The following is a 16,687-nucleotide window of genomic DNA, read 5'->3' as shown; positions in this document are numbered from 1 at the left end:
TTTTTGTGAAATTCAAAACATAACTACATGAATCTGAAGTGTTTTTGAAGCATTTTAGGCTGAGAATTAATTTCAGTGTTTAGAGCTGTGAAAAAATAAGTGCCAGGTTTCAAGAGATGTTTTCACATGTGAAAGCTGTAAAATCTACATTTTGAAATCAGATTCTTTAAATATTGTTGTAATGGGCTTTATTTGTTTTAATTATTATAATATTATCAAATGATACAAACAGTGAATGATTTTGTTGAGTTTGTTTGTCTCAGAGTCAGAGAGCCGTGTCTCTCTACAGTCAGAGGTTTTTGTACGGCGGCTCAATGAGTTTGTATCACTGTGGTACACGTTCGGTGGAGGAACCAGACTGGAATTTGGAAGTAAGTCAAAAACAAAGTTACTTCTATGTCCTATTTTTTTTTTTTTTTTTTTAGAAAAAATATATATCTTGAGTAATGTCCAAGTTATGTTTAGCATTTTTATTTTTTATTTTTTGGGGGTTTGGTTTTGGTAGGCTGAGAAACAAACTGACTTTTAGAAAAGTAAACATAAAAAATTATTTAAATTTGGAAAACACAAGGTTATGCACTACAATTATTTGCTTTAACTGGTTGAGCCTGTAGGTTTAGTTCAGTCTGACGGTCAGAGAGCCGTGTCTCTCTACAGTCAGAGGTTTTTGTACGGCGACTCAATGAGTTTGTATCACTGTGGTGGACTTTTGGTGGAGGAACCAGACTGGAATTTGGAAGTAAGTTACTGTTGTAAAAATAAGATCTTTTATTTGCTTCAATTGTTGACTGTTGGCTGAGAGAAAAACATTTAAAAACTTTTTTCCCCTGATATATCAAGGAGGCTGACAGAAATTTATGTCTAAATATGTGTTTGAAACGTTAACCTACTTGCTGTTGATAAAACTGTTCCTTCAGTGATTTTTCTGTACATGATCTTCACGGTAAGTTGTGGATAAACAACATTTACTTGAATAAAAATCTTCAAATGAAATTAAACAGACTAAACTTAGATAGTTTCAGATCAAGGTTAACTGTATAGTAAATATCTCTGTTTATGAAGTAAATAGTTTGAGTTGTTTTCTAAACGTATTTCCCAGTAATCCTTAAAATCATGAGTGAGTCAGATTTTTGTGAGTTTAACACTCTTTTGTCAAATGTTGCACTTTTTTCCTTCTGTATGTGGTTTGGACATATTTCACTGCTGTTATTTCTGTGCTGAGAGGTTTCTTAAAGGGAAGTGAAACAACGTGTGAGTGACTGTTGGAGCAGAAAAACATCTGACAGAAACTACCTGTTACCTGTTCTCTAAGCTGATTGGTGTCTCCTAGGTGATGTCCGTCCCACCCTGACGGTGCTCGCCCCTTCCAGTAAGGAGCTGGAGCAGGGGAATGCCACGCTCACATGTCTGGCCAACAAGGGCTTTCCCTCAGACTGGAGTCTGTCCTGGATCGTTGACGGCCGCAGATGCAGCGGCATTGGTTGGGAAGTGAGCAGGAGCCCCGGGGCGCTGCAGACAGACAGGCTCTACAGCTGGAGCAGCACCCTGATGCTGCCTGCAGACCAGTGGGAGAAGGTGGGCTCTGTGACCTGTGAGGCCACGAGGGGCTCCGATACTCCACTCTCAGAGACTCTGAGGAGAGACCAGTGTTCCCAGTCCTGAGCTGATTCACTGGGGGCATGATGCTGTTTTCTGTTATTGTTGTTGTTTTCTACACTTTGCTACAGCTCTCAGTCTGCAGTCTTTTTCAGTCTCAGTCTCTTTATTCTTAATCTGTTTGTTTCCTGTTTTATGAACTTGTCAAGATTTTACAGCAATAAAGATTTTTCACCTGAACATGTCCTGTTATTTCTGCTGTTTGTTATATATGTTTATAAATATATTAACATGGATTTGAACGTTTTCAACATACTTTATTAAATAACAGTTTTAATGTGGTTACAAACACACTGATTCATTGAAATAAATAAACCACTTAAAGAAGAAAGAAAAATATATAAATACTGGAAAAGTCAAAAGGCTAAAACGCAGTAAACCATGTTTGTTTGTAAATAATTTATATTCATATGTATCATGTTGATGACAACAATCATGATATTTGTAAATAAAAATACTATATTTATTAATCATGTAATTTTCCTGCACCTGTCATAGACGAGCACATGACGTCCAACAATGACCCAGTCCAAAGTTTAAATGTTAAACGTCACACTGACGTCCAGGTTGGGTCAGGGGTGGACGTCCAAGTGTCCATAGTGGACTGTGCCTGATACTAAAAATCAATAAGGTCTTGTTTATGCTCTTGAATCATTTTTGTATTGTTCTTCAAACTGAGTTAGAAAGGAAAACTCTAATAAAATGTGTTTATGTGTCCTCAGTGAACTGTATCAGTCTCTGCAGTATCTTCCAGCTGCAGCAGTCACTTCAGTTTCTGTTCAGTCTGACTGAGGGAGGTTTTTGTACGACTGTTTTTCACTGTGTGAACGGGAAGCTGTTGTCCTGCTGACAGTAATAAACTCCTGCATCTTCAGCCTGAACTCCACTGATGGTCAAAGTGAATTCAGTTCCAGACCGACTCCCACTGAAACGCTCAGAAACTCCAGAGTACCGACTGTCTGCGTTGTAAATGAGGAGTTTGGGAGATTCTCCAGATTTCTGAAGATACCACTGCAACTCATAACTAACACTTGAACTGGCTTTACATCTGATAGAGACAGTCTGTCCTGGAACAACAGACTGAGCTTCTGGAGTCTGAGTCAGGACGACATCTCCAGATGAACCTGAAAACATGAAAATAGGAGAAGTTTAGAGAAAGATGATCAACATCTAAACATTAGAGGATCATTTCTCTAACATGGAGAACAGATGGAAGAAGGTCAGTGCTGCTGGTTTCAGAGTTTCTCCATCATAGCAGAACATCATTGTGGTGAACCTGGCTGCATGCTGAAGCAAAGTTTTCACAGAGAGTCTCACCCTGAACAAGGAGCCCCAGGGTGGCCAGCAGTAGAGTCAGTGACATCATCATTGTGCTGCTGGTGTGTGAGTGGCTCTGAAAGGCCTGGACAGCCACTGATCAACACTGGCCTCTTAACAGCTGTGAGCAGAGAGGCAGGACACATATGCAAACACACAGAGTCAGTCAGCTGCAGCTGTTTCCTTCTCAGTGCTGAAGCCATTTCCACTTTACATTATTACATATAGAGGATATTGAATATTCGGACATGGAATTGTAGTTTGTGAACATTTTTTTCCTGGTTTGCAGTTGCTTTGGTCTTTTCACAAGTGATTAGTAACAACAACAATTTTTTGACATTTTGACATAGGTTTTTACAGTGATTTAAATAGAGAAACATACCACATGAAGGAATGATGAGGTCAGAAGAGATGATAAACTCCAAACATCAGTCCTGAACATGTGCAAAAGCTGTAAAAACTGGAACTCCTGGAAGTTTCCCAACACAAAAACCTTTGTGAGCTCAGATTTCCTCTGGTTTTTATTGTTATGACTGTAACTCAGCACATGGAGTTTGTAGTATTTCCTATTGATAGATGTGTCTCCACCTGTGAGTAAGATCAGGTGTTATGAATGAAAACTGCACCTCAGGTCTTAGTGGTGAGATTGTTCCATCTGTTGTTCCAGTGTAATAAAATGACCTTCAGGTGTTTAACTGGCTCTTGAGCAGAAGCTGTAGAAGTTTAATAAAAGTTTTTATTTTTGATTCAAGTCTTTGAGAATATTTTCCAGTGTGAACCTGAGGTCAAAGTTGAGTGAGGATTTTCTTATTCTCTGTCTGGCGGCTTTCAGGTTTTCGCAAAACAAACAAAAGGTGAGAAATTAACAGAATGTGAATGATTCATGATATCTGACAGGGACAGTAGTCTTTTTTTCAATACATATTCATTTAATCATCATTAACCGTTGATAAAATGTTAGTGTGTGTGTGTGTGTGTGTGTGTGTGTGTGTGTCCTCAGTGAACTGTATCAGTCTCTGCAGTATCTTCCAGCTGCAGCAGTCACTTCAGTTTCTGTTCAGTCTGACTGAGGGAGGTTTTTGTACGACTGTTTTTCACTGTGTGAACACATACTGACTAGTAGAGTGAAAACTCTGACAGTAATAAACTGCTGCATCTTCAGCCTGGACTCCACTGATGGTCAGAGTGAAGTCAGAGTTTGATCCACTGCCTGTAAAACGAGCTGGAATCCCTGAATATCGAGTGCTAGCATAGTAAATGAGCAGTTTAGGAACTCCTCCATCTTTCTGTTGGTACCAGGCTAAACAGTCGTTGCCATAAACATCCTGACTGGTCGTACACTTGATGTTCACAGTTGCTCCCACAGCAGAGCTCACTGCTCCAGGCTGAGTCACTGTGATCTGTCCTCTGGACTCTGAGGACACAGAGACAAAAACATAAAGCAGCTTCATGGTTTTGTGGGCTTCATTTCAGAGGGACAGATGTTGATAGAGGAGAGGAGTTTGATTCTCTGGACTTTACCTGTGAAGCAGCAGCAGAGGAGAGTCCAGATGAGGACGCAGATCAAAGTCATGTTTTTGATGAGGAGGATTTCTGTGGCTTCTGTTGTGATGAAGGACAGCTGTCAGTCATCCAGTGTTCAACTCTCAGGACTATAAACTCTCCCAGAGCACTGGAGCATGGTGCTGCTGATGCAAAGTGCCTCTCTATGGAAATGATCTGACTGACTCCAGCAGGACTTGTTTAAAAAAAGTTTTTCACAGCATATTTAGCATGTGATACACATGAACCCTGTAGAATTTATAGACAGTTAACAAATGGTCTTTGAGCGCAAAATCTCCAACGGGAGATTGATAAACATTGAGAGCGACTGTAAAATTGACATGCAGTTGTTTGCACTAAAGGAAACTACCATCTTTTCATGTGGCTACCATATCGGCGCCAGCTGTGGTCTCAAGGCTGGAGATGACCAACAAAAAAACTCTGTTTCTGATGACAGACTCTGTAGACTCTTCGTTCCCATCCTGTGTCCCCCATCCTGGATTCCAAACACCTTTGAACGCTTATCTCCAAGGCTGAGGTCAGACGGCGGGTCTAGTCCCAGCCCATGCTGCAGGACCGGATGTGCTGTCTACACCGACTTACTCTCACCCCTTACTCATGCCTGTTTCTTGTCATGTGCTTCTATGGTGTATTAAGATTCATGTGCTTTTGTGCTGAGGTGGATTTTTTTCTGTCCTCAAACTGTTCACCCATCAGGAGCTCAGTCTGGGTGGAGCTTTTTTCTCCTTCTCTCGCCTCATGTTGTGTATCCGTTCTTTAAGTCTGACGTCGTTAGCCATGTCTGGGCCCAAACTCCGCTGCAGGTCCTTAAGTCAAATGATCACTGCAGTATTACTGAGAGTTGAAATACTTTATAAATTCTTTCATCTTTAATAAAATGATCAGTGTGGCTGCTCTACCAGGTATAACAATTAAATTTAACGTCCATCCATGAAAACAGAATTTATATTTAGACTTCCATCTAAATATATTACACCATGTTCTGACTGAGAGATTTATGAAACAAATTAAAACGTACAGCTCTGCTATCACTTCCAACATAAACAAAGACAGGAAAGTAAACAGCAGTGACGTTTGTAGGGTTACTGAAGTTGGACTACCTGGTATATAATGATGTGCTACGTGATCGCTAGCACGACAAAGCTATGTTAGCATAACATAAACAGTGAAGCTGGAGGACGAACGCTAACCGAGGACTTTTTTCCACTCGATAAAAGTTAATGTGAGGGTTCCCAATGGTTAGGGGCAAATGCAATCGCATGGCAGGATGCTGTAAAAGGACTAAACGTCAGTCCAGTGTTGCCAACTTAGCGACTTTGTAGCTATTTTTAGCAAGTTTTCAGACCCCCTTAGCGACTTTTTTTCTAAAAAGCGACTAGCGACAAATCTGGCGACTTTTTCTGGTGTTAAGGAAAAATATAACTCGACCCCTACAGTGAGGGGATGTGAACGCTGTATGAATTTGAACAGATGTGTTAGAGCTCACCTTTATCCTCCTGTATCATCACCATCATTGACACTGAATGAGGCGACATAATCATAATTATAAGACTTTAGAACAAACAGCAGAATCAGTGCCAAAGAGCACCGAAGGTTTTATAATCAATGTTGACTCAACAATGTAAACAAACACTTGTTCAGTTTTTGCTCTTTTGTTGTGAGTTACTTACCTCACTTTGTCACTGCAGAATGATGTCATGGAAATTTCATTAACAGTCCACAGACACGATGAGCAGTAGCCAACACCTTTTAATTCCCAAGCAGGTGAGAGAGAGGACATTCAGTGGGGCACTGAAACGCAGTCTCTAAGGCTACGTCCACACTAATGTGTTTTCATTGGAAAACACATCGTTTTCTCTCTGTTTTGGCGTCCCGTCTACACTGAGACAACGTTTTCACTCAAGGAAAATGCTGCGCTCTCGAAAATGCATACATTTGAAAATGGTGTGTTCGCATCATGTGCGGACAGCGAAAACGGAGACTTTCTAAAACGATGATGCATGTTAGTCATGTGATGCAGTCATTTGACCAATTAAACTAAGATAGCGGAGGGCATTATACAGCAGTTGTTTTGTTTGCTCTATTAAGACTCATATCAGTCTGTACATGCTCCAGATTGCTTTTCTTCAAATTCTTTAACTCTTACTCGCTTTTGCAACTTTGTACTTTTGTGTTACTCGCAGCAACAACTCCACCTCCTTGTTAGTCCATTTAAAAAACTCTGTGCTTTTCCTCAACATTTTGCTGTGACGTTTAAAGAGCTGGAAAGTAAATACGCGGCAGACAGAAATGAAGCAGGTCGAATCTTCTTGCGTTTCACACATGCGTGGACCCGCAACTCTGTGAAAACAACTGAAAACCCTAGTGTGGACGTGAAGTGTTTTCAGATGAAAACACCGTTTTCAAATCTATCTGGGCTAGTGTGGACGTAGCCTGAAGATGAATGGCACAGCCCTCTTTAAATACAGTCAAACAGTTGTTGTTCTCACCCTTGTCTCGTCCGAGAGAGAGAGAGAGAGTTTAGAACCTTGTCTCCTCTTCCAGTGTCACATAGAGACTGCTCCTTGCCTCTTCTCCCCATCCTCAAAGACCTTATTAACAAAAGACTTCACCACCTGTTGAATTCTCCCCCTCTGGGTGTCACCAACTTTCTCACGATGTCTGACTTTGTGCAATAGAGTAAAAGCTGAATGCTTCCCCACATGTGAACCTTGAAGTGACCCAAAAGTGATATTACTAAAACATGTGACAAATTCATAAAATAAAATAAATTTCCAGCACATTCCCGCTCTTTGGATTACTCTGCTAATCACATCAATAACAGACTTTTCTTTTCTGACATTCTGTATATATTACATCAACATTTTTGTTCATCTCCAATCGTCCTCATAGCCTAAACTTCCATATGCAAAGGATAACAATAATGATAAAAAGAAAAAACTTCCCAAAAATGTCAAATTACACATGGAAACATGATGTTCATTCATGAGAAACTGTGGCTAAGATAACTGGCGTACTAGAAAAGCAGTGGTAGTTCTGACTGCTGGTATACCACAACTTTATGCTTTCAACAGCTATCATTAAGCGACCTAGTTTGTATGAAGCTTATCTGATATTTATATAGTGATCCTCCAGCTTCCAACTGTATTACCCTTCCAGGACCTGAAGCTCAGTAAAGCGCCCCTCCGACAGCCAAACCCATCTGTTCTCTGATTGAATTGTTAAATTTGTGATTGACATGACATTGACCAATTAGCTGAAAGGAAGAAAAATCGGGTCAAAATTTGTAAGTTGAGAGTCACACACATGAGCGCAGAGATTTGCACATAGTTTTTTGCTTTATATCTGTAACCAGACCTCAACAAACAAAAATTATAACTCGTGTATATTTTTGACACACACACAAATTTTTATCTGTAGATGCACAAACATAAAACTTTCACATATTTTGGTTTACAAGGTTACAAAACTCAGTTCACAACTATGCATTTGATTCACAAGTACAAAATATTTATGACCACAATTTGAGCCCATAAATGGCCTTCATCCCTCCAGTAGAGTTCACAGTCTTAGGCTATGTTCAAACTGCAGGTCTTAATGCTCAATTACGATTTTTTTGTCTGGTTGTTCACACTACAAATAAAATGTGACATCAAACGCACTCTACTGTGAACGGTTCACGGCCCTCGAATCGGCCCGCATGAGCAAAAGAAGACGTCACACACAACGCGCTCTGTTTACGGAAGTAAAAATGGCGGCTACAGAGCTAGTAGGTGTTGTTGCAGCAGTCTATCAACTTTTGCACAGCCAACAGAATTTTACAAATTAATTAGAGAATGAAGGACACTGAGAAAAAAGAGAGCTTGTGCTTTAACAATGGCCTTGTTTGGAGCAGTGGCTGCTACCTCCGTGTTGTTTAGCTTGAATAGAATTGTCTCCCCATATGCTAATAAAGTCGAAAACCTCAGTTTTTGTCCATTGACTCGCTCCGTCTCCAGTTTCCGCTGTCATGCTTTCTCGTTTGTCTATTCTGGCGCTGATAATTGGCACCTGTCTTGTGTCAGTGATGTAAAAGACGGATTTAATGCAACATGACCATTCACACAGCAGTCGCTTTCTAAAACGTCAGATATGTATCGGATTCAGTACCACATACGAAAGTGAACTAGATCGGATTTGGAAAATATTGGATTTGTGCTGTTCTGTCATACCATGATCGGATATGAGTCGCTTAGGGTCAAAAAAGTTGGATTTGATGCACTTTCGCCTGCAGTGTGAACGTAGCCTTAGTCTTGCTGTTCAGTGCTGGCTCAGTACCGTTGTATGTTTGTGTCCTTTGTCAATATATATGCATCTTTGTATGGAGTGGATCAGCCAGTTTATCAGAGCATCAAACACAAATATATCTGATTTTTCTATATTTATGAATATAGTCTCTAAAAATGTAGGAAATCACAAAGTCTTCATTTACACTGATGCATATTAATTAACATTTACATTTCTGTAAATTGGATCCACTCTGTTATTCTCAGATTTTGATATCAGAAAAAGTCCCAAGTCTCTTTGCTTAGGTTGCTGCCCCCGCGACCCGGCCTCGGATAAAGCGGATGAAGATGGATGGATGGAAAAAGTCCCAAGAAATCAAAGTCAAAAGTTTTACATTCCAAATAAATTATTCATTATTTAAATGTGATGCACTGTAATATTTTCAGTTTTCACATGAGCTGACAAAATGATACAAACAGTGAATGATTTTGTTGAGTTTGTTTGTCTCAGAGTCAGAGAGCCGTGTCTCTCTACAGTCAGAGGTTTTTGTACGGCGCCTCAATGAGTTTGTATCACTGTGGTACACGTTCGGTGGAGGAACCAGACTGGATGTTGGAAGTAAGTCAAAAACAAAGTTACTTCTATGTCTTTTTTCTCTTTAATTTAATTGTATTTTCTTTAATTTCATTTAATATGAAAGGCTAGGAAACTTTTTGTGTAACTGATTAATTATTTTATTCATAAATTTTGTCCTAAGAAACAAAGTCAGCTTTGGAAATGAATATTCAGACACTCAGGACAATTTCCAATGAAAATCTGGGATGTTTCATAGTATTAATTATTATTTGTAGTTCTGATGGTAAAGTTGTATTTTGAGGGCTTGTAGGTTTAGTTCAGTCTGACAGAGTCAGAGAGCCGTGTCTCTCTACAGTCAGAGGTTTTTGTACGGCGCCTCAATCAGTTTGTATCACTGTGGTGGACTTTTGGTGGAGGAACCAGACTGGATGTTGGAAGTAAGTTAATTAAACTGTGTTTATTATTAAATATTGTATCATTTTATTTAATAACTACTTGTTAGGCTGCTTAGATGAGAGAAAAGTATTTTTTTTAAATAATTTAGTGTTTGATGTTTGTCCTTTTTACTGGACTAATTCAGATGAGCTCTGCGAGTTTCTCTTGTTTAATCTACATTTCTGTCACAGTAAAATGTAGACAAGAGTAAACTTCATCATCTTATGATTAGTTTGTAAATTTCCACCACATCAGCTGCTGTTTGATGAGTCAAAGTTTGCTTTCTGATGTTTTTATCGTGTCAGATGTTTCAGATTTAGTTTGAAATCATGTGAGCTGTTCAATAACATTTCAAATCTACATGAATGAGTAGCTGCTCTGTGCTTGTGTCCACTAATGTCTTCAGTCGTCCATGATTTAGACTTCTAATCATTTTAAAGCCAAACTTCTGCTGTAAATGTTTCCACATCTGCTTCTTTTATTTCCAGTGTAGTTTGAACATATTTCAGCTCAAACTGTGTGATGATTCTCTCTGTGCTGATATGCATGAGAGGTTTCTTAAAGGGAAGTGAAACAATGTGTGAGTGAATGACTGGTGGAGCAGAAAAAACACCTGACAGAAACTTCTTAACGGAGAAATTCAAATTGTGGTTCCTGTCCTCTAAGCTGATTGGTGTTTCCTAGGTGATACCCGCCCCGCCCTGAAGGTGCTGGGTCCCTCCAACAAGGAGCTGGAGCAGGGGAAGGCCACGCTCATGTGTGTGGCCAACAAGGGCTTCCCCTCAGACTGGAGTCTGTCCTGGAAGACGAGCGACAGCAGTGGCAGCAGCAGCATCAGAGGGGAGGAGAGCAGGACTCCTGGAGTGCTGCAGAATGACGGCCTCTACAGCTGGAGCAGCACCCTGACGCTCACTGCAGACCAGTGGGGGAAGGTGGGCTCTGTGACCTGTGAGGCCACCCAGGGCTCCCAGACTCCGGTCTCAGAGATACTGAGGAGAGACCAGTGTTCCCAGTCCTGATGTCAATCACTGAGTCTTTGATGTTGATTTTCTTCTGTCTCTTTGTTTCTTTGTGTTTGCAGATTTAAAAAATAAACTCATCAAACAGTCATGTTTCCATCTCATAATGACAACAATCAGAGCAACAATCTCCTCTAGTTTCATCCTTTTGTGTCTGTTGTAAAGCTGATATTTCAAACTCTTAAAAGAATAAAAATGTACCAAGAAAACATGTTCTTTGACTCTGTGAGTTTAATAAATGCACATTAAAAAATTAAGATTTTGTAATATTTGTAAAACAGACCAAAATAAAAATGTAAACAGACACATCAAGTGTAATGTGCAGTGAAAATGGTTAAATATATTTTTTAATCCACATATTAAATATTTCTCTATAAGCTGTTGAGGTCATGTCAACCATAGATTATCTGTGTGCTCTTCATAATTTCTAGTCTCAAAGCTGTTTTATGATCTACATTTTAATCTGATCTAAAACCTAATAAGTAAAATTAAAGAGCAGGGTGTCATCTGTATGTTTAAACAGAGATAATTTAAATCAAGTTTAAGTGAAGATTTACTGAAGTTTGATTAATGAACTATTTGGCAGTGAAACTGTTGTGAAGCACCAAAGCAGAGAAGAGTCTAGAAGCTGGTGGTGGCAGAGGTGAAGCAGGTGGAGACTTAGCTGAGGATCTCTAATTGTCAGGATGAGGTGGAGATCAGGAGTCTGAGAGTTAAAGCACACAAAACAGAGGCTGAGTAACTCACAGAAGGCAGCGAGACAACAACTGGACTCACATAATGACGACAGAATTGAGCTCGACAGTGGACATGATGTTAAGAACAGACTAACAGAACAAACACAGGAATGCAGGCAGATGAGAGACTACAGGTCTGCTTTAATCAACTTATATAGAAGTTAATCTCTTCTAGTGTTCACAGCAAAATGAGAAACTCACTTCACTAAACCTCTTAACACAAGAAAAAGACCACGGTCTGTCAGGAGGACGCTTGCTGGTTTTACATCTGACAGAGACAGTCTGTCCTGGAACAAAAGACTGAGTCGGCACTTTTTCTCCCAGTTAATAATAAAGAATATCAGAGTTATTGAAGTTACAGCTTTCATGTTTCATGCTTCATGCACGACATTCACAGTGTTGGTTTTTGCCCAGTTTAGGTATTTGTGTCTTAGTCCTGTTTTTCCTTTGCTTTGTATTTTTCATGCAGTCTCAATGAACGCCTCGCTTTCTGGTAAATTCCATCCTGTTTCCACGTGTCTGATTTTGGGTCCTCTCACTCTCCGCTCCACACAATCTGCTGCTGCAGATCGTGACATTATTGGAATTATTCATTGTTTTTTTTCTTTTTCTTTTTGCCTGTCCCGTTTGGCTCTTTTGCCATCAGAATTGTTGTCTAAAGGCAAAGAAAGATGCCCAACGGATTTACTTTACCAAATTGACCATCCCAGCCTTGCCGTAATGGTCCATTTGATTCACCTTTTATTGTTTATTTTATTTTCACTTGCTGAATACGGGACAGACTTGACTGGGGGAAAGAAGGGGAGAAAGAAAGAGGGAAAGAGAAACAGCTGAGAAGAGGGACAGGGGAGAAGGGCAAAAGACAAAAACCAACAGAACGGGCAGAGAAAAAAAAATGCATATATCAATCACCTGGATCACCTGTTGAGAAAGAAAAAAAGAAAGGAAGCAGAAGAGAACAAGAGTAATAGAATAAACAACATCACAATGATATATGGGAATATGACAGTAAATACTAAATATTAAACATTATTGTGCAGCACATACGATCAACAGAACACAGTGTGCTTTGAGGTAGGAGCCAAAAAGGGTGTAGTTTGTGGGTGTGATCACCCGTGTGTACACCTGTGAGCATGGACGCGCTTGTTTTTTTAAAAGGTTCCTTCATGTAATAATCTGCTAGAGGGTGTGGGGGGGCCACAGCCCCGTCCTCCAGGGCATGAAGCAGGTATGGAGGAGATCAAAACTCCAGACATCCAGAGGCCCCCAGAACACAAGAGACCAAGGAAGACCCACAGAGGGGCAGCCGCGCCACTGTCCCAGAAAGAGCTGAGGAGAGTCCCAGATGAGGACTCACCCAGCAGCCGCGGAGCAGAAGCCAGGGGGGTTGCAGTGACGTGCCCGTGAGCTCCGCCGGCAGCCAGCTGTGCCTGAGTGACCGAGCCCCAGGCCGAGAGGCCGGGGGCACCCCACCTCCAAAGTGGCCCGAGCGAGCCCCAGGATCCAGGCCCCGATAAGCGGCCGCCAAGGAGTGAGCCGGCGTGTACCTGGATGCCCATCCCCAGATACAAAGAACCACCAACGCACCGATGTCTGAGGGAGTCCGCCACTGGCAGGGGAACTGGTGGTGGGGGGAGATAGGCCTCCAAACCTTGGAGGGCCTGAGATGTCCCCAGAGAGGTGGCGTCTGATACCCAACCTGACATATAGACACAGACATACAGGCACACACAGACACAAACATCCATTCCCACCCTCATGCTCTCATGTGCACTTCACACTCAACCGACGTGGAGACAGACATAAAGAGACGCTGTACACACGATCACACTCCCCAAGCGTACTCTACAAACCGGGTCTAGGTACCCTTGCCCCTGGAGGCGGGAACTGCACCCAGACCCAGGTGGTGTTACCCTTTTCCCTGCGGTGGGGAGAGGCAGACCGCCCCGACTCCGCAGCAGCAGGGAGGCCCACACCCCAGACCGCAGTCGGACGGCCAACTCCTCCTCCCGGCCCTCCCGCTCCAGCAGGCCGCAGATAACGGGGGTGAGAGAAGACTCCAAACCTCCCCCCACCCGCTCATTGTAGTGTTGATGCATGTGTGTTCTAAGGTGCATTTAAAACCCAGGAGGGCATGGAGCTACCTGCCAGAGAGCAGCAGGTAAGCGCATGGTCCCTCCTGCTAGCCCTCGATGTCTACGTGTATTTAAAATTGAGAGGTGGGCAACGACACCAGGGGTGAGGTGTACACCCTGATGGTAACTTGGACTCCGTGTATCGTGCCCACCCCCAAGATCCTATATGTATGTGTAATGAGAGTGTGAGTAATGTGAATGTCTAAGTTGTGAGATAAAATTGAGGCAGAGGCAGCCAGAAGGGGACAGAGGGGGGGGATAGCCTCCTCTGCACCCTGGTGACATACCCCTACTCCAAGGCCCTGCATGTGTGGGTGGTTGTGGTGGAGCGGGAAGAGGGAGGCAGCTGGAGATGGGGAGGGAAGGTAGGGAGGGGCAGGTGACCCCTCCCTGGGGCCAGCTCCCCCGCTGACCCCAGTAGGCACCCCCATACTCCGCGACCCGCCAGGGAAAGGGGGCCCAGGCCCATCCAGACCGCGGCCCAGTGCAGCAGCGCCTCCCGGCCCCACAGAGCCCGGGACAGTCCACCCAACCCCACCACAGAGAAAACTGCGCCCACCCCCCCACCACTCATCTTCCAGACTACATGAGACAATAGACGCCCAGGCTGAGATCTTCCTCCACCTCTCCTGTATCTCCCCCTCCTGCAGAGAGTTCCTGAGGAGAGGAAAGCTCCTGCAAGATGTGTCAATCTCCCCCACCGGTTGAAGAGCCCCCCAGGTGGCTCGACACACCGGCGGCACCCTGCGCCAGGGCCGGGCCCCCATGCACCCACCCGCCCACAACCCTGGCAACACACCTACCAGGACCCAAGCCCCCAAGGCCCGGCAAGGGCCCCAGCCTAGAGACGGAGCGCCACCAGAACCTCACGCCCATCCCGGACCCACCCAGGGGCAGCCAGGCTACCAGGTCAGTAACCCACGTCCGTCAGCACAGACCCTCCCCTAGCCCCGCTGCACGCAGCCGCGAGGAAACAGTCACCTGAGAGCCAACAGAGCCCCCAACCGGACATGACCGCTACCCCGGGTTGAGCCCCCCAAGGAAGATGCCTCCGGGGAACCCCCTGACGCCCTAAGCCTGTCCCTACCCCCACACCAATCACAACATTGAAGGCAGGACCAGACTATGACCCCCCACTAGGTGATGGAGCCGATCAAAGGAGCCCAGAGCAATTGATCTGATGTGGTGGCAGAGGCTGTATCAAAACTAATGTAATCTAATAGATAATTTCTATATTGGTTAGAATTAAGATTGTTTTTATTTTTCCAGTTCATGAGGACTGTTTTCTTGGCTATGCATCCAACAAACACACTAAGGGGGAAGTTGGAATGTTACATTTCAGACACTTCGATAAGTCCTCACATATCTCGCGCCAAAACTTCTGCACTGGTGGACAGAACCAAAGAGCGTGAATGTAATTTTCTGGTGTATTGCTTTGACAGTGTGAGCAGTTGTTGGAAGATGTAAAGCCCATCTTGAACATCCGATGACCTGTATAGTGCACTCTATGTAGTATTTTGTATTGTATTAATTGCAGACTGGGATTTTTAATCAATTTAAAGGTTTTTAAGCAAATCTGAGACCAGAAGTTTTGGTCTAAACTGACTGATAAATCCGCTTCCCACTTTGCAATAGGAAGTGATATTGATTCATCTGTTTTAGAAAGCATTCTGTAAATTTTGGAAAGTAATTTGGGGGTTTTAAGAGTAAGAAATTGAACCACACTTGGTGGTGTTTGTAGTTCAACTTGACCCGGTTTGAATTTCTTTTTTACTATGGATTTAATTTGTTGATATTCTAAAAATCTTTTCCTGTTGATCCCATATTGTGTAACTAGTCTGTCAAATGGGATAAATTCTGTTCCTTCTAATATATGTTCTAAATATTTGATTCCTTTACCACTCCAATCTGAAAAGTTTATCATATATCATCAGCAGAGCGTCTGTGCACCGTAACTTTGTTCTGTATACCTGTTAATGGATTAACTTGTTCATCACAGCACTGAGCAAATAATAATCAAGACAATACCATACTTGTATCTATACTGAATTGTGCTGTATTAAGTTGTTTTCTGGGAATGTTTAAAAACTTACAAGATATTCAAAATGTTTATTTATCAAGAGTATTAGTGGCACTGCATACAAACATTTTGAAATCATAAAATATAAGCTTTTTAAATAAAAACTTTTCTTTTATAATGTAATGTTTTTATAATATAAGCTTTTTTCTGACATTATCAAACAAAGATTAATAAAAATAAAATGAAAGGAGTTGTTACATTTACTCTTAAAAGTTTTTTTTTATCAACAATGATATTTACACTGTTTTTTACTCTTTTAAGCCAAGTTGATGAGATTTTTCAGTTCTCTATATTTCAATATTTTCAAGCTGAGTTCAAAGGTCATAGCTAAGCTTTTTTCAATACACGGCCCAGCTTTCTTTATCATCATTTTTCAAGCAAGAGGAGATTCTCTAGACTTTCTTCCACTTTTCCTTACTACGCAAAAAATGATGGTAGTTGTTTAAGAGATAACAGCGAGTATCTGTCAGTGTGTGTGTGTGTGTGTGTGTGTGTGTGTGTGTGTGTGTGTGTGTGTGTGTCCTCAGTGAACTGTATCAGTCTCTGCAGTATCTTCCAGCTGCAGCAGTCACTTCAGTTTCTGTTCAGTCTGACTGAGGGAGGTTTTTGTACGACTGTTTTTCACTGTGTGAACACATGCTGACTGTTGATAACATGAAAACTCTGACAGTAATAAACTGCTGCATCTTCAGCCTGGACTCCACTGATGGTCAGAGTGAAGTCAGAGTTTGATCCACTGCCTGTAAAACGATCTGGAATCCCTGATTCTCGATTGCTAGTGTAGTAAATGAGACGTTTAGGAACTCCTCCATCTTTCTGTTGGTACCAGGCTAAATAGTAGGTGCCATGAACATTCTGACTGGTCGTACACTTGATGCTCACAGTTCCTCCCACAGCAGAGCT

At 42.1% G+C, this 16,687-nt stretch overlaps 2 pseudogenes and 1 gene segment (V, D, J or C); 2 read left to right on the top strand and 1 right to left on the bottom strand.

Moving 5' to 3' along the window:
- The first annotated feature begins 630 nt into the window (after positions 1–630).
- Positions 631–1,836, top strand: LOC146548602 (Ig kappa-b4 chain C region pseudogene; annotated as a pseudogene). Its single transcript, XR_014890524.1, has 2 exons — positions 631–739; positions 1,331–1,836. The product of XR_014890524.1 is annotated as an Ig kappa-b4 chain C region pseudogene (transcript).
- Positions 1,837–1,974: 138 nt separating this feature from the next.
- Positions 1,975–3,094, bottom strand: LOC146548601 (Ig kappa chain V region 3368-like). The segment is given in 2 exon segments: positions 1,975–2,780; positions 2,974–3,094. Coding segments are annotated over 2 exon segments (360 nt in total).
- A 1,696-nt stretch (positions 3,095–4,790) lies between these two features.
- On the top strand, positions 4,791–10,832 carry LOC146548600 (Ig kappa-b4 chain C region pseudogene; annotated as a pseudogene).
- Positions 10,833–16,687: the final 5,855 nt, after the last annotated feature.

This window comes from Mchenga conophoros, linkage group LG22 (genome assembly GCF_057382185.1).
Source record: "Mchenga conophoros isolate Kocher_MC1m ecotype Shallow Benthic linkage group LG22, M_conophoros_male_GT1.1, whole genome shotgun sequence".
In the NCBI taxonomy this organism is placed as follows: domain Eukaryota; kingdom Metazoa; phylum Chordata; class Actinopteri; order Cichliformes; family Cichlidae; genus Mchenga; species Mchenga conophoros.
Note: the sequence above shows the minus strand (reverse complement) of the source record. Positions and strands in the feature narration are given on the sequence as shown.